The sequence below is a fragment of the Malaclemys terrapin genome, chromosome 3, assembly GCF_027887155.1.
Source record: "Malaclemys terrapin pileata isolate rMalTer1 chromosome 3, rMalTer1.hap1, whole genome shotgun sequence".
Classification (NCBI taxonomy): Eukaryota; Metazoa; Chordata; order Testudines; family Emydidae; genus Malaclemys; species Malaclemys terrapin.
The window spans coordinates 7,171,436-7,188,939 of NC_071507.1; the positions used below are offsets into that span (position 1 = coordinate 7,171,436).

A 17,504-nucleotide genomic window follows, 5' to 3' on the forward strand; every position below is an offset into this window, starting at 1 on the left:
ACGAAAACTGTGCTTCTCACGTCGTGGTGTAACTCCAGGAACTTTGGAGTTTGATATTGGGAGACTCATGATAAAAGCCTGAGGGTTGGTTACACTTTTTAAATGGACGAGAGCCGGGCAGTTCAAAATCTCCCTCCACAATGCACCAACTGGTGTCTGGTTATAGCTTCTTTGGAATAACGAACGCCTCCCCTGCACTGTAAGTCTAACCATTTGGATCATTCAGGTAGCTGTCACAGATCTATACCTGCTGCTGAAGAGTAATTAGGCCAATTAAACAGGGAAGCAGTTGCAGATATTTAGCAACTTTGTATTTTCATCGAGCATCTCTTTTCCCAGAACAGGACCTGTTGTAAATCTTCTAACCTTCAAACCCACGTCTCTATAAAGGGCAGCGCCACACGGTGGATGGGCTGAGCAACTGCAGGGCTCCTTGGCGGACAGAGCAGAAATAGATGCTGGCTTCTCTTGATAGCCGCCGCTGGCTCTGCAGCTCTCACTGGAAATGTTGCTCTTCATAACGGAAGTGGAGACAACTTAAAAAATAAATGTCCTTAAACAAATGCAAGGAAGGTGCAGTGTCCCTGCTCAGACCCAAATTTTTGCCTGCATGGCTTAGAAAAAAGTTGTAGAAAGACCCCATTTAGGACACTTCCCCCCCCCCCCCCCCCAAACATGTTTGGGTCATTTTTGTGTGATAAGCTGCTACCCAAGGAGTTGTCCCACTGTTACTCTATTAACTGCCTGCAGCGTGTTGTATTAAAGCGATTTCCCCTGCCTTTCTGTTGCTATTGCACTGTGAATGTCACCTGTTGGAAAGCAAGACTGACTCTATCAGCCCCACGTTCTCCCTTTAATGTTACCGACTATCCATTTATTAACTACTGTACTCCAAAACCATGGACTGAATGCCCCAATCCTCCAGTTGGCTTCACCTGGATCTGATCCTTGTGTCTCTGAGAAACCCCAGGAACACATGTGAACACAGAAGTCTGAATGTGGGGATTCCACTGCAGGATCAGGGTCTGTTCTTGTAACTCTTCCATAGGGTTGAGTACTCGTGACAGGTGAATTTCACTGCTGGGGGTACCTGGCGAACCCCATCCATACCAGTGAGGTTGCAGCTGTTCTCATGTCACTGAGTCTGATCTGATAAACTTTGAGCTGTTACTTTTGGGCGGTTTCAGGAGGACGTTCCGTGTTTGATCTTCATGGATCCCTTCTGGGATTTCCGACAGCGCAGTGGGATTTGGGTGTCATCCCCTTAGGCAGCTCTGTGAATCTCTTCCCCCGTTGCTCAGCTAACTTCCTGTTGACTTGTTCAGGCAGCAGAACAAATCTGACTGCAGCTGCGTTCCTACTTTTGCTGGCCACGAGGCGCGTTTTCCATTGGCCACCCTATCTCAAAGCTTTGCCCGCACCTTGGCTGCCACTGTGTGTCACTGAGCCAGGCTTGCTGGTCCTTGTTTCAGGTCAGGCAGCAGTTGAGGGAGATGAAGAGCCATGTGCATGATGGAGAAGCAGCTGGCTCGCGGGCTGACCCAAGCGAGCACGAGCCCCTCGAGGTTAGGGCGGTGAGACCACTGCATGCTAAGGCACTGATTAACGACTGCACTTGTCCCGTCTCCCGCTCGACACCTGCATGATCATTGTATATGGCTTCACTGATGACTGTAGAATGTGTGTGTTGTGCTGTTTCTGTGGGGCTTCTATTGAGGTGGTTAATTTTCTTAACTAGATAAGGGAGGGGAACAAGCTTCACGTAACAAATATTCTTACCATGGCCCATTTGTAAAGAGAGGATTCAAAACACCCACTTTCTTATCGTAGTTCTAGTGGGCCCCAGCTGAGATCAGGGCCCCATTGTACTAGCTACTGTACAGACCGCCCCGCCGCAGAGCGCTTTGTTCAAGTAGATACCATGCAGGGTAAGAGGAAGGAAGTGGCATTACAGATGGGGAGGACTGATGAAGTGACTTGCCCAGGGTCATGCAGGAAATCTGTGCAGAGCTGGCAATCCAGCCCAGATCTCCAGAGTCCCAGCTCAATGCCTTAGCAGTGAGACCATCATCTGATCACTTTCTGAGCAGGAATGAGGTCTGGCTTTGAGCAGTGCTCTTTGCTTTTGAGACCTCCTTGGTCGAGGACAGTGGGCTGACCGCTGGGCTTAGTGGCAGCAGTATGCTTTAGGGGATCCGGGGTCGGAAGATGGGTGGGCAGGGAGTCCTGCAGAGTTGATGCACTGGGTCCTTGAAGTGAGGGAATCCATTACACTGCACCCCATATACTCTCTCTGGCTGGCTTGATGGGGTGCTGTCTTGTCTACTGAAGGGGTGGGCAGTCGTCATGTGAGGCCCTGGAGGGTGGAGAATTCTGGTCTTACAGGACTTCTTGGGCTAAGGATCAGAATTCAGAGGGGCAAGGACTTTGTGGAGGATTGGATTTCTAATCTCACTAACCAGAGTTGGGTTCCAGGAATTAACTCTATGCATCCGAAGAAGTGAGGTTTTTACTCACGAAAGCTTATGCCCAAATAAATCTGTTAGTCTTTAAGGTGCCACCAGACTCCTTGTTGTTTTTGTAGATACAGACTAACATGGCTACCCCCTGATACTTGACAGGAATTAACTCTGAGAGTCTTTCAGCCTAACCTTTCTCTCCTCACTAGCTTACTGACCCCACAAGCTGTGTTCTCTGCTCTTTGAATCTTAATCCTTTCCATTGTGGAGTTTTCCCCAAGGTGCTGTGTTGCCCAAGTGGTGGGGAGCTGTCAGATGAGATGGGTGGGGTCAGTCTGCTCTTGGCCTTTGCAACCAGTTCCAGTTCAAGTTGCTGGGGCTGGAACAAGGGTGGAATATAGCACCAAATTGGGCAGAGACTGGAAGTGTAAAAGTACTGGCTAGAGATTTCCTTTGGCTTAATCTTGGAAGCCTTTGGGGATTAGAGATCGGAAGCAGGGCCTGGCAGCTGCCCTTCAGGGCTTTGGGGAAAGCTCTAGAGTCAGTCTCTGTTTATCTATGTGTAGCAAGCTTCGGAGTCCCGTCTGCTCCAGTTGATCTTTCCGATGTGACTGATTCACTTTGGTTTCTGTGCAGTTGAAAACGCAGCTGGAACAAACTGAAGCAAACGTGGATAATGAGCAAGAGCTAAGGCAGAAACTAGCGCTGGAGTTTGAAGAAGTAAGTTCAAACCTGCGTGCGCATGGGACTCTCTCTGGCCTGCTGTCTGTGACAAGGGATTGGGGGCTTTGCTTCCCTCCGGACAGAAGGTCTGCGTTTAAACCGATGGAGGAGGGAAAGTCCCTTTGAAAGGCTGTATGTGATCACCAGCATAGCAGAATGTTCATGATGCCGGCTCTTCCGAGCTGTTAATATGGGTGGGATTGCAGAAGGTCAAAATCCCTTCTGGCCTTTCATCTATGCCTATTACTGACAAAGACCTAAAACTGAAAGCAACAAGTTTGGTCCTTTAATCACCTTTTACCTGTTATAAAATGCTGGTAACGAGCCAATGAGTTTCACTTTAAACAGTGAAGTGCTCTCTCTTTCCCCCTCACCTCCCATTTGGGATTTGCCTTTTTAGCCATGCTCACTTTTTTTTTTTTTTTTTTTAACTTAAGGCAGCGGCTTGCTGCTGCAGGACTAAAACTGTAGCAAAAAGAACATTGTCCAAACACACACCTCCAATCCCTCTACCTGTTTCCAAGCGTCCTCCTAATCCTAAAAGGAAACTGTCAATGCCAAAGAGCTTATATGGGCCACTTCCTAAATACTGGTCGTCCTCCTGGTTGGCAAACAGGAAGGGTCTAAAGCTGCAGTAGCAAACCCGCGAGTGTTTATTTTCACCTACAGGTGGCAGTTGGCCTGTGTTCTCCAAGTGACTAGCCTTTTGAAGGGCTTTCATTTGGGGGTACCCATGTTGAGGCATTTTAAAGGGGCAGGGGCTTGGCACTTTGACAGTTTGGGGATCTCTTTGGAAGGTTTCAGATTAGACGCCAGAGTAGCTAGTCGCTCCTGAAAATCTCAGCAGGTTTTACCTGTCTTGCGGAACTGAAACGGTTCCTCGGTCATACCTCTGTCAGCCTGTTTCACCCCGTGCATTTGGTCTATTTCTCCTCGCCAAAATCTTTGGGACTCCCCTAGCCTGCTTGTCTGCCTCCGGGCTGCAGGAAAATGACTCCCACAGTCTGCTTGTTGGGTCAAGTTGGCTGTCATTGGAACTTTTTATTTATTTATTTTTTTAAGCAGCTCTCCAAAAAAGTGGAAAACCAGCTTGAATTTAACCAGTAGGACCCTGGCGTGTAAATGGGGGGAGACCAGGCTGGCTGCTTCTGGTCCCAGTGCTACTGGGGAAAATGCTACAACGTCCCACCCAGCTGCTCATGGGGTGGTGGAAGGGCAGAACACAGGTCTGCTCTGGACGCACCTGCTAGCCGGTTAATTCTAGCATTAAATGAAGGCTGTTTGAAATATTGCCTTGGCCTGCCTCTTTCCAAGGAGCAAACCATCATGGCTGCTGGGAGGGGCGTGGCTGTAGGGAGATCTTTAAAACTTCCTGAACCTGATATGAAAAGACGTATGTGCATTTTACTGGCAATCTTGCACGCACAAGCAGTACCAAGGCCTGCAATGCATCGGCTAGTTTCTGTTCGCAGCCTGCCACGGGTACGTGCAAACCAACGCCACAAGTGGGGAAAATTGTAGCCCGTGGTGGTCATGAAGAGGGTTTATCTTTAAAATTTAAGCTGAGATTAGCCTGAGATGGTTTCTTAATGTAGCCAGTGAGAGCAGTGTACGCACTGCAGTGTAACTTAACTCTGCGCGGCTGGTGAAGGATAAATGTCGCTATACCCACTGCCGTGCGGTGCTGGGATTCTTAGCCGGCTGAGTTTGCCCTCTGCTCTTCTGGGCCCCTGTTCGTCCTGTCTGCCGACCACCCGTTTGATTCTCAAGTATCCTAGTAAGGTAGGACTGACCTCTCCACTTCCCGAAACCGCAGGCGCAGAGCTCAGTGTGCAGTTTGCAAGCTGAACTGGAAAAGCTGAGATCCGCTGCAAACGTAGCGTCCTCGGAAACGGAGGAGGTTCAGCACCTGAAGGTAATTCCCTGCACACGCCCCCCTCGCAGCACGGGGTCTGCAAGGCCAGGAGGGTGAAGGGCGCCCTGGGCCAGATTCTGGTTCTCTGTCTGCTGCTCCGGTAGCAGAACGGTACCACCGCAGGCTGGGGGAGAATTCTCTAGCTTAAGGACCTAGCCCTGTGAGGGGGCAGGGTCACTGTGTTCAATGCTGGCAGCCGCCGGGCCAGATGTAATCTACTAAGCGGGAAGTCTGGGTGCCCATAGCAGCCCAGAATACAGCCCTGCACTCTGATGCAGCCCGGAACCGATCCCAGCAGTATGGCCTGAGCAGCACCGGAGGGGGGGAGAATATCTCAGTGGTTTGAGCATTGGCCTGCTAAACCCAGGGTTGTGAGTTCAATCCTTGAGGGGGTCATTTAGGGATCTGGGGCAAAAATCTGTCTGGGGATTGGTCCTGCTCTGAGCAGGGGGTTGGACTAGATGACCTCCTGAGGTCCCTGCCAACCCTGAAATTCTATGATTCTATGCTGTGCATTAAGGGCGTATGTTTGCTAAGCCAGGGAAGGGAAGCCATGTGCAGGGTAAGTAGGGGCACCCTCGCTGCGATTGCTGTGGTCCCTGACTCTGGCCTGAGAGCTGGCTCCTGAAGCCACTTCTCACGTCGGGCGTTGCACTGTTAGGGGCTTCGTCTTCCTCGTGTGATGTCTCGCTGCAGCCGGCTCGGGCTCCCCAAGCTCGGGCTGTGGGATCTGGCCCTTGTAGGGTGGAGGAGGAGGAGAGGAAATAAGATCCAGGGCTGCTTCTCCCTTCAACCCTGGCATCGAGTGTGGCGGGGGTTTAGGTGAATCCGAGCCCCGTCCTGCCCATTCCCATCGGTCCATGGCACTAGTGGGGAAGGAGCAGCTCTGAGACTCTGCCTCTGATGGCTAGAGACTGGCAACCACCATGTCGTCCTCCGACACCAGTCGGATTCATACAGGAAGGAATGGGGCCTACTGACTGTGCTGGACGGGGCCATCCATTGCTTTGGCCCCATCACAGAAGGTGGCTAGACAGTTGGTGGGGAGATGAGATGAGATCCTGGCCAATGTCTGTTGTGCAGAAGCAAGTCTGGATTCTATGTTTCTGCACAGAGACTCTCACTAAGGGTGACCGACCTGTGAAATGTGGGGATGAGCATCAGTTACATCTAGAGGGAGCTGAGCAGATGTTTCTCCACTGTCAAACAAAAGCCAGAGTGCAACCCCATAGCAAAAACCTCTCCAGGGGCTCTGCGAGGTGGGAGTGGCCTGTGACTGCTGCTGCCCTGTGTCCAGTGATCGGTAAATTATGGATCTAGTTATCGCAAATAATAGTTTACTTCAATTGTGTGCAGGAAAGACTTGAGAAGGAGAAGAAGCTAACAAAGGACTTGGGACAAGCCGCTACCAAACTCCAAGAGCTATTGAAGATTACCCAGGGACAACTGGCCAAAGAAAGAGAAGCAGTGAAGAAATTGAAAGAGCAGCTTCAAGAAACGGTATTGCATCTGTTTCCAAATGGAACGTAGTGGTGTGCAGATAGAATCAGGAAGCCATAACCGAGATTGGGACCCTGTTATGCTAAGCACTGCACAGACACGTAGGAAGGGACCGTCTCTGCCCTGAAGACCTTAGAGTTAAATACATGAATCAAAGGGTGGGGAACGGAGACTCTGAGATGAAGTGATTTGCCCGAGGACGCAGGGAATCCGACAATTGGCAACAGAATCCAGATCTTCCAAGTCCCAGCCCAGTGCTTTAACCATTAGACCATCTTTCCTATTCAAGACGCACATAATGTACAAAAATGGGAACTTTACAAGAGGAGCACTCATACACTGCCTGGGCTGATCTTAGCGGTGGCAGAACATAGAGTAGAGAAATCCATTTCCCCTTATCAACTTTTTCAACAAAAATTCAGATTCTGGACAGTATAACTGTTGTTCGCAGTGGTAGTGTAGCCATGTTGATTCCAGGATATGAGAGACACACGGTGGGTGAGGTAATCTCTCTTATTGGACCAACTCCTCCTGGTGGAAGGGACCCATGAGCTCCACAGAGCTCTTCTTCAGATCTGGGAAAGGTACTCGGAGCCTCACAGAATTTAAGCTTCCAGGCTCATCTTTTGACGGTGCCGTGCAGGTTTCCTTTTGAGTATGAGGATTGAGAGGTCAGATATGGAGTGATCACTTTATAGCAAGTGTTCACCCACAGGCAATACGTGTGGTTTTTTTTTGGTCTTTTTATCGTTTTCCTCTGAGTTCATTTGAGAGTATAGTTTTGTCTGGTTTTACACATGTAGTTGTTGAGGCATTTGATACACCTTCTAAAGATGGGCTTGGGAACTTAAATTCATAACTCTGCTAGACACCAAAAATTATGGATTCAATAGAGACCTTGGTTTTATGTCTTTCTTTTCCTATGAGTGCAGAGGTGTTAATTACCCCCTTCATTTTGAATGGTTTCTTGCAACATGTGTTAACTCCTTATGCTTAATCTCTTCCACCTTGTATTTAGCTGTGACACCATTTCCCAGACTTGAGGAAAAGCTCTGTGGAGCTCAAAAGCTTGTCTCTTTCACCAACAAAAGTTAATCTGACTGCATGGCCGGAAGGCCAGATCTGGCCTGTAGGGCATTTGTGTTAACTTCGCTGGATCAGGGGTTCTTTGAGTCGAATGTTGAATCCTGCCTCTGCCATTATGATATTGACGTAATTGTTAGATAAAACCCTGTCCCTAGGAATACCTGCTTACTCAACTACTAAAAACATAATACGTGTTCTATATACAATCCTATAACCTGTTCTGCTCTTTCTCACTTCCAGGGGGAAGACAACGGTTCAAAGGAAGGAACTTCGGTCTGATGGGTCTAAGATCTAGAATTTACTATTCCACTTACCAAAATGCCTTACACGTTCCTAAAAATATATGCTCAGTTCTTTGCCGATAAAGACACACAAGCCATTAGTGACCCCCAAAACCTCCTAGTTTGAGATTTAAAAGGATCCAAGTACACACTGCAGACGTACATCTGTAAAGGAATTTTCATACTGTTTTTTTGTAAAACTGAGTTCCCTTGGGAAAGCCCTGACTGGGTCAGCCAGCTGCTTCCAAGCCTTTACCTTCTGTAGTAACAGAATCCATGAATGTGCGAAAAGGGAAGACTCTGTGTGTGTTCATCGATCAGTGCAATTTTTGTCTTTTGGAGTGAATGAAGCCTGGAAGGTACACGCCGCCCCTGTTCGTCGTACCAGGCGGCTGTTGGCAAGTGTCCTTGTGAATTTCTGGATGGTAATGCAATTAAACCAATGGTGTAGCTAACTAGGGGTTGTGCTGGTCTTATTTTGAGGCGCTTGCTCCTGTTGATGGTATAAAGCGCTATGATCATAACAGCCCTTGAGTCCTCCATGTCCCAAAGGCCCCATCTCCCCCGCCTCAGGACCGAACAGAAAGGTGGTGCTCCACTTTTCTTGCTTTTTCCTGAGTGATGTGAGCAGAGGGAAAAGTAGTACAATGCTCCTCATTCCATGGTGTGAGCGAGGGACGGAGATGGTCCTGGGGCGTCAGGGGAATGTGTCCTGTACTAGGAGCGCTGAACACAGCTATGGGAGCTGGCGAGACGGGTTGGACATGGTGGGAGTGCCAGCTGCCCTGGTCCATCTTGGGCATCCAGGAAGTTTCCCTGCTGCTGGTCGCGTGCATCATTTTCGCTGCATCCCATGGGAGCCTCGAACCTGGAGTTGTCCAGGAGGGGAAGAGCTGTATGGAGAAGTCAGGCCAAGCTGTGACTTCAGCTTTTCTGAACGCAGGGAGCCATGAGCCCATCTCTGCTGCCATTGAAGTTGATGACAAAACTCCTGTTGACTTCGGTTCGGGAGGAGCTGAGCCAGGTCGGCACTCGGTGCTTTCAGGGGTGAGATTTTTCCCATGTCTTAGTCAAAGGTTCTAACTCTTCCCCGCGCTGCCCCCCGGTGGTCACTTGTACATGTTCGATAGAGTGGCCTAACTGGAGGAGGTGAAAACACAGTGGCTGGTCTGATCCTGCAGGGATCAGTTAGGAGGCTTGTGTGTATGTAGCCAAGGGAGCCAAGTCCCTCTCTGTTTAAGGGCAGTTTTAACTGGTGCTTGGTGAACGTGCTGGTCCGTACAACCCACTTGGGCTTGCTTATGTTAAACCAGCCCTTTTGCGCCCCCTGCTGGTTAAGCACTCGTTTTGTTCCTTGAACTGTCCTGTGTCTGTAGGGGTCCCAGGCGTCCGTGTGCAAAGCACGGGCTGCTTTAGCATCAGAGGGAGCCTTCAAAGCCAGGTTGGAGTGAGAGCCCTGTGGGGTTAGTCGGGGCAGAGTCTGGGTCTCTGTCAGTAGAGGAGAAAGAGCCCCTTCTCTTTGTTCCCAGCAGGGCTCTAGGGGACTGGGTGCAGGTGGAACCTCGTGCCCTGGGGAATGGAGCGCCAGCACTCAGGTTTGTCTTGGTGCTGTCTATGTTCCCCTCCCTTGTATTTACACCTGAAATCAGATTCCTGCCCCAGGCTCTGGCTGCCCCTAGCACATCACGGCACAATGGAATCCCACCAGCAATTCAAGTCATCGGCCTCCCGATGTCCTGCCGAAACGACCCCCTCCCGAGACTCCCTCCCACCCCCTCGGGGCTGGGTGTGGCGCCGCCTCAGCCTGCCCAAACTGGCGGCGTTTGCAGCATGCCAGGAAGGTAGCAAGCTGAAGAGCCCTCCCAGGCTGAGAGGCCTGACTACAGGAGAGGGTTCACGGCTGTGCAGCCCAAATGGAGGGAGGGGCCTAACTCATGTGAGGGGCGGGGCCTAGGCCACACCCCTCTCCTGAGCATTTCCTATTGGCTTGCTTTGGCAGCTCCCGGCCCAGCCTGCTGACTTCCGTCAATGCCATTCATAGGCCGCTACCTCTGCCCAGGTGTGATATAGGGACCCTGAGCGCCTAGCGCAGGGTTGTGAAGTCCACCAAGTGACAGGGCCCGAAGACTGAGCAGTGCAGTGCCTCTAAGTGACTCTAGTTCCAGGAGTGCATTGCCCGGCACTGTCTTGGCAGACCAGGGACGTATTTATACAGCAGTCACCTGACCGGTGCTTCTGGGCCAATCAGGATAATGGGGATCTCGCCGTGCTTTGTTGTGCTGCCTAGTGAAGCTGTACCCGGCTGGGAGGTCCTTTGCTACCCCCATTGCACCAGACTGGTGCCCCTAGGTTCCTTTTGGGACGTGAGTCCTGATCCCGTACGATGCTGAGCTGCAGTAAAGCCTTATGCTCGTTGCACCTTGCGGTTTGGGAACCGACCAGGGCTGCAGTGACGTGTGGGTGGCTGAGCCCTGCTTCTGCTCCTGGAGGTGAGCCCGACAAGGGATGTTCTGTGCTGCTCGCTCACTCGCTGCCACTCAGAGGAGTTCGGTTTCTGTCCTGATGTGCTTATCTCCCCGGGCTGATCTTCACATCCGTCGAATGTTGCTGTAGCAGTAACAACGTCACTGATTTTAAACAGCGACGGGAGGGAGAATTCACATCTGCGTGGAGGTGCCATCCCCCCTGCAGTCCAGCTCCAGGAATCCAGCCGTGTCCAGGCTCAGCAGTCCCCAGAGGCCGGGCATGGGGAAGACTCACTGGTGGTTATTACTTGCCGACTAACCATGGGCATGCAGCTGTGAGCTGGGTTTGCAGCCGGCCCGGTTCCTGGCTGGCTGCCGGCATGGGCCAAAGTCACTGCATGGCTGGGCCAGCCGCTAGCTTTTCATTCCAAGCCCAGGATCCACCCCTCTTGCCTTCAGGGAAACCACTAGACCCTAGGTTGTCTGTTGCTGCCTTGGCAACTGGCCCTGGGCCCAGCCTTCCATTTACTGGCACACGGCACCTAAACATCACCAGTGGCTCCTGGGCTAGTCTCTTACTCCTGGAGGGTTCTGGCAGCCCGCGCTGGATATGGACTGTGCTGAACCAGCTCAAAACTGGGCTGCAGTTCCCAGGGTGGGGATACGGCCTCTCAGCCTGCGAGAAGAATAGCGGGTCCCAGGCCAAGTCCTCCCACGATGGCCCACCCAAGGCAGGAGGGTAACACGGCAGCTAATTAATTCGAATGGAGAGAACTTTCCATAGAAGGTTGGGTGGGTCTTTAAAGTCACAAAAAGGGTGGTTAGTAGGGTTACCATACGTCTGGATTTTCCCGGACATGTCCGGCTTTTGGGGGCTCAAATCCCCGTCCGGGGGGAAATCCCCAAAAGCTGGGCATGTCCGGGAAAATCGGGAGGGCTGGGTGGTGCTCGGCCGGGGCCGGCGGTGCGGGGCCGGGGGCATGGTGCCGGGCCGGGAACGAGGGGCGCAGTGCAGGGCTGGGCGCGGGGCCGGACGGGGAGCCGGGGGCGCGGTGCCGGGCCGGGGTCCGGGCTGGGAGCCGGGTCGGCCGGGCCGGCGGGGAGCCGGGGGTGGTGGGCCGGGGCCGGCACCCCAGGGCCCGAGCCGACCCAGGCTGGAGCCGCCGGGGGGGCCAGCCTGGGCTGCGCCTCCTCCCCCCCACACCCCCCTTACCTGCTTCAGGCTTCCCGCGAATCAAATGTTCGTGGGAAGCAGGGGAGGGGGCGGAGACTTTGGGGAGGGGGCGGGGTTGGGGAGGGGGTATGGGCGGGGCTGGGGGCGGGGCCGGGGGCCGTGGAGTGTCCTCCATTTGGAGGTACAGAATATGGTAACCCTAGTGGTTAGGCACCTGCCTTCCATGGACTAGCCGCTGGGCAGTAGCTGCTAGTGGTGCCTTGGAGAATCTCCCCCGCCACCTAACTTTAATGTACTGGAGCTGTCTGCATCCAGCAGACAGGGAGAAGGGAAGGGGATTCCTCAGCTCTGCAGCAGGTCCTCAAAGCTATTCAGGCTCCTGCAATCCATGGAAGCCAGGGGCCTCATCACCTTTAGGGATCTGGGCCTAAGTCTCTCTCTTGAAAATGAGCCCGTTCTAACATTCTCATGCTTCAGGGCCTAAGCCAATCTCTAACTAGCAGAGTACAGGCTGAGATGTAATGTCCGGGGCACATTATGCCACCTCCACCTGCTGCGGGGTGTCTTGTACCTTTCTCTGAAGTAGCTGGCACTGGCCCCAGTCTGAGCCAAGCCATGAGGCTGGATGGAGCTTAGGGTTGAGCCAGCCTGGCTGTTCCTGACTAACCCTTCCCTTTTAATTCTGGCCAATCCTTTTGTACGTTTCTCCTGCTGCAGCCGGGCCTTCCCGCTCTTCTGGGTACCAGGCAGACGGGATCAACGCTGTTGCCTAGTCCCCCAGCCACACCCACGCTTTCTATGTGGTGTCATCCCTTGCCAAAATCCTGATCGAGGGCAGGGCAGGCTGGGCTTTTCAAAAGAACCCAAGGGAGTTAGGAACTTGAATTCCAACTCCACCCCCTTTGAAAATCCCATCCTTAGTATCGGATACAGCAAAGCTACCACCTAGTAGCTTTAAGTAAGGGTAGGTCTCCACTTCGAGCTGGGGGAATCCTAGCTCCGGGAAACACATTCCCACTTGCCCTGATGGAGCTAGTACCCTAAGAACACTGTAGCCAGCGTGGCACAAGCGGTGGGATATGCCCAGGGGCTGGAAGGTGGGGTGGCTACCCCCTCCTGCTGCAGTGACGCTAGTGTGGTTGGAACAAGCATGTGTATGGCTCCTGGAGTAGGGAAGGTGTAGACATACCCTGAGTGTCAGGTGCTGAGTGTCGTTGATTGTAATTAAATCTGTGCAGTAGGAACCTGAACTCCTGTAGCCCGCAGCCATGTGGCAACGTCCCAGGCTGAGCTCTGTTGGTGGGCCTGGAAATCCTCAGCTAAGTGGGGCGAGAGGAGGGGTGAGAGCTGACTTGCGCTTCTTCCATTCATTCATGTTCCCTTCGTGGCCATCAGCCTGTGAGCAGTAACTCCGCTTGAGGCCGCAGCTTTGCCATATGCCGTGATTCCTTGCCTGAGTTGGCAAGCGACGGTACCAGCACCAGCTGCTTTCCCTGCAGGAAACGGGGCATAGAATTGCGCAGGGAGGTTTCCCGGCACAATCATGAGGCCACCTTCACAGCACCACTTCACCATTCAAAATCCAGCTTCCCTTTACCCCGTTCATGCCCCGCCCACCTTTTGCAATTTTTTTTATTGAGATTGTTATGTAAAACAGTCTATGATGATAACAAGAAACAGCTCCAGCGGGCCACAGCAAAGAGCCGTGGGGGTGCTGCACACTAGGCATTGTTAAATGTGTACAAGCATTGGAAAGGGGCTCACAGACAGGACTGCTACACTGCTGTGTGGTAACAGGCTCGTCTTCTTTAATGTCATGGCCACACTAGCTTCCCTGGAGTGGTTTACACATTTTCTTGGAGGAAGAGGGGTAGGACTGGACAATGGAGGCAAAGCCTGCAGCAGGGTCAGCAAAACACGTCCCTGTGGAGAAGGGGCCGAGAGCTATAGCCGCCCAGCTTGGCAGGCTCACACTTTGCTGTAAAAGGCCTGGCGTGGAGGAGGTAGGATGCTCCGGTGGAGATGTCTCAGCCTCTGACCCAACTGGGGCAGGGAGCGAGAGGCAGAGTCCCTGCATGCGAACACCAAGCAGCCTCTCTGTGGCTATCCCTTCCCCAGGGTGCAATGCAGTAGCAGAACAAGAACACAAAGGCCATGCCCTGGTGGTAGCTGTAGAAGTTTGCAAACCACCCCCTGCAGGCAGCTGCTCCTGGGCACAGACTAAGGCCCTGACCATATTTTAGTCCCCTTTAGCTGAACACCTGGCTATGCTCCCCTGGACCCGTGAGTGGCTCACAGGTGCGTGCAGCTATAACCCAGAACCCACATTGGATGCTGATGAGCGGGGCTGGAGCTAACTATGGTATAGGGGGTGGGGTGGCTGAGTGCATGTTAACTTTAGACCAGGAGGGCAGAAGAGCCCTACAGTATTGTAATGGGGTCAGGCCAGACTTCCCAGGGGTAGCAATGCTGAGCCACTCCTGAAAGTGAACAAACAAAACAAACACCCCTCCCCCCCCCCCCCCCCCCCCGAAGTCCCATATTGGCAGCTGGACTGGAGCAGCAGGGTGGGGGTTCTGGCCCCTGTAATTTTATCCTTTGGACAGCGGAGGTCAGCACTCTGAGCCAGCGCCCCACTTGTAGGCAGTAGTGGGGGTAGCATCACCCCCATCCACTTTCCTTTGGTGGTGTCCATGCAGCACCTCTACATTTGATAATACCCCTTTGCTGGTCCCCCCACCCCAACCATCCTCCTAGTCTCGCTTCACAGTGCTGTAATGCAGCCTGACATGCTGGCAGCGCATGTCCCCTCTTCTAGTTGTATTACTGTATAACACCCTGAGGGTGTCACGCTGGTTTCGCTTCTTTCCCCTTTAGCACATACACTCTCTGTTTAACGGCCTGCCCTAGCCCCGTGTCACTTCCCCCTTATCTACAGTGGAGGTTTGCTGGATTTCAGCCAGTGCCATTGGTATACCAGTCCAAATGCCTACAGCGAGCAGGATAAACTGCTCTAAGCCTGGAGTCTCACCCAGGCAGTTTAACCTTGGTTTCAACCAGGTGTAGGATTTGCTGGGCTACCCTACAGGGCTGCATCATCAGCTGGCACCTGATGGCTGTGTGACTCAGGGAACGCCTCAGGCGCCATCCTCTCCCAGCCACGGGCAAAGTTAACCCTGAGAACCTCGCTCCCTCCCAGGGCCCTTGGCTTCACTCCAGCTGCTGCTTCCAGAACAGGGCTGCAGGAGGGGCGCCCTTCCCCTGGCCACATGCACATCTCTGCCGGGCACTGCACAGACGCACAGGCTGACCACGCCTCTTTCTGCAGGGTGCCGAGGAGTGGCAGGCAGGTTCCAGTTTCTTCACGCCTCTCCCTGCCAGGAGGCTAGGGCAGCTCCTCCAGCAGCTGGATTTGCTTAGGGAATGCTATAGCCTGTGTGCCAAGTGCTCCCCACGTCCAGGAGGAGCCCAGCGCTGTGATGGTAGCTCTGCTTATTTTACCATAAAAGGGCATCGAGGGTGATAGGAAGGGGGGGGGGGGGGGGGGAAGAGAGAGAGAGAGTCCACCAGTAGCATGGGCTGTAGCAGAAGGATAGTGCAACTCTAGGATTCAGGAGGCCTGGCACCTTCTGTCCCCACACGCACTCTTAGACAGTAGGTAGGTGTTTTAGGCAAAATTTTTCAAACTGGGCAGTCTAAAATTAGGCTCCTGTTTTTTCAGAAGGCTGCAGCCCCAACCGCCACCAAAGCCCACAGGAACTGCAGGTACGCCGCAGCTTTGAAAGTTAGACTATTGAAGTGACCACATTCAAACCACTGGGCTTTTTAAATGTCTCTGCTCAGTGTTGCCATCTAGAGGACAGGGCCATGATACACCTAACCTCCTTTGTGAAGAAACCCACTGCAATCTATGCCGCAGAGCTGAAAATGTTCTCTGAGTAGAGAACGCTGACAGATTGGTGCAAGACATAGGGGACTCTTTCCCTTTTGTCCGTGGCTCCTAGGTCAGGCTCCCCCGCAAAGGTGCCTGTGATGAAATCCCTTTCTTTGACACTAAGCTTCCCCCCCCCGCCACACTCGGTCATACAAGCAGAGGCCTCGTAGGGAAGGTTGAAGAGAAGTTTTGTTCGGTAACTCACCCCAGGACTAGTGGGGTGTGGTTAGTGCCTGCAGAAAGCCTGGCATAGTATAACCCTTGGATACCTTCTGGCAAGTATCAGTGTCTCCTACCAAGGAATATTGCCAGCACCAAGAACCATTTTACTCCAAACACCAGTATCCTATCCACCAGCATCAAGGCTGATGGGGAAGGCAGCCATGAGCCACTCCCATCAGCTGGAACTGGGAGAACTGGGCATTATCCTCCCAGGTCTCATCTCTATGCTCACAAGGGTGCTCATGATGAGAGGACAGTCAACCCCCCCTGCCAGCCTAAGTCATTCCAATTGATTTCTTTCCTCTTCCATTTAGCAATGAATCTTGTTAAATAGGGAATGAAATCTGGGGCCCGCCCAACTCCCCTTGACTTAAGTGAAGCAGGAATTTCCCCTAGAGATTTTGATCTAGTGCTTGACATCTCATCTGGATTGTAGCTCCACCTTAACCGAGAGGTCTTTATTTGTTAAGGCAAAGTCTGCGTAAGGAATTAGGAGCGGCACTTATCTGAAAACAGACTTTAACCAGACATTTATTTCAGCCAGCTGAGAAAGCAGAAACTTCTGGCAGGTATTACTCACTCCAGTTAGCGGAGGAGTGAGTTGGGACAAATGCTCAAAGAGATACTTTTAACATAGCCTACTTCCTTTTCTCGACTTAAGGAAGCATTTCTGATGCCTCATGGATCTTCATAGATTTCAATCACAAAAGCAGAAGCATGCGGATATCACATGAGCAGCTGCCCAGTTAATCAGAAAATGCAAGTGTGATGGTTTCAACAGCAATGCAACAGAGAACATGCAGGGCAGGGAATGTGTTTATGCATCATGCAACGATCAATTACATTTAACCAGAAAAACAGGTCTAGGCAGTCGCAGATATGCACTGTGACTACCCAAGCGTTACTATTGGAACCTTCACTTTCATTGTATTTTCCCTGTTAAACAGGGCAAACCTTCCCACGGCTGACCCCTTTCACTGCCACATGAACCTCGACTGTGGTGGTTCTGGCATTCAAGTTGAGGAACAGGCAAAGTATCTGATAGCCAAGAGCGGAGACCACTTTGGGCTGCTGACTAGATCCTCATGCAATCTTTTTAACACAATAGTGGAAGTTACACAGCAGCCGCTTCCTAGTTCTAGCTGGTAAGGAACTGGGGCTGGCTCTGGAAGGTACTGAAAGAAGAGATGTATTCATGTTGAGAGAATCTGCCTGCTGTTCACATGATGTTTAGGACAGAAGCAGCTGCATTTGGTTTGGTTGCTGGAGGCAGATATGCAGGCCAGCAGCTGCCACTGTTGGGGAAAGAAGAGAAAATCCCTGCTTCAACTGAGCACTTGCTTTCTCTCCTGAGCAGGTCCCCTGCCATAGGGAACTAGAGTGGTGCCTGAAGTTCCAGCTACTGGAGTCCCACAGCAACAATGGCATTGGGATGAGAGCCCAAGGCAACATTAACAAGCCTGCTCATGTACTGCATCATGGGTGGCATTCTGCTTCAGGAGCATCACTAACAGGGCAGTGACACCCCCATGCTTACAGTAGCTGTAGATGGCAGCAGGGCTTGTCTAGGTAGAGTAATATAACTTTGCTCTCCAAGGATCACCGAGGACACGAAATGTTGATAGTACTGTTGAAACTTTGGTACTCAGAGTCCCTTCACTTGTACAGAAATGGAGGTACAAGAAGTGTGATTGATACAAAGTCACATAGCCCTGAGTGTTGTGGTCTGTGCTCCATCCAACGCT

At 52.1% G+C, this 17,504-nt stretch overlaps 1 protein-coding gene across 3 annotated transcripts in view; it reads left to right on the plus strand.

Moving 5' to 3' along the window:
- The window catches only part of RRBP1 (ribosome binding protein 1), a 55,787-nt gene extending 47,368 nt beyond the window's left edge, over positions 1-8,419 (plus strand). For 2 of the 3 annotated variants that reach the window (XM_054022404.1, XM_054022405.1), the window contains exons 20-24: positions 1,473-1,565; positions 3,096-3,179; positions 4,999-5,097; positions 6,454-6,597; positions 7,924-8,419. In XM_054022404.1, coding sequence (XP_053878379.1) covers positions 1,473-1,565; positions 3,096-3,179; positions 4,999-5,097; positions 6,454-6,597; positions 7,924-7,962 — 459 coding nt within the window. In that variant the 3' untranslated portion in view covers positions 7,963-8,419. The remainder of the gene's footprint in view (positions 1-1,472; positions 1,566-3,095; positions 3,180-4,998; positions 5,098-6,453; positions 6,598-7,923) is intronic. The other variant, XM_054022406.1, reaches the window with a different exon arrangement.
- The last annotated feature ends 9,085 nt before the right edge of the window (positions 8,420-17,504 follow it).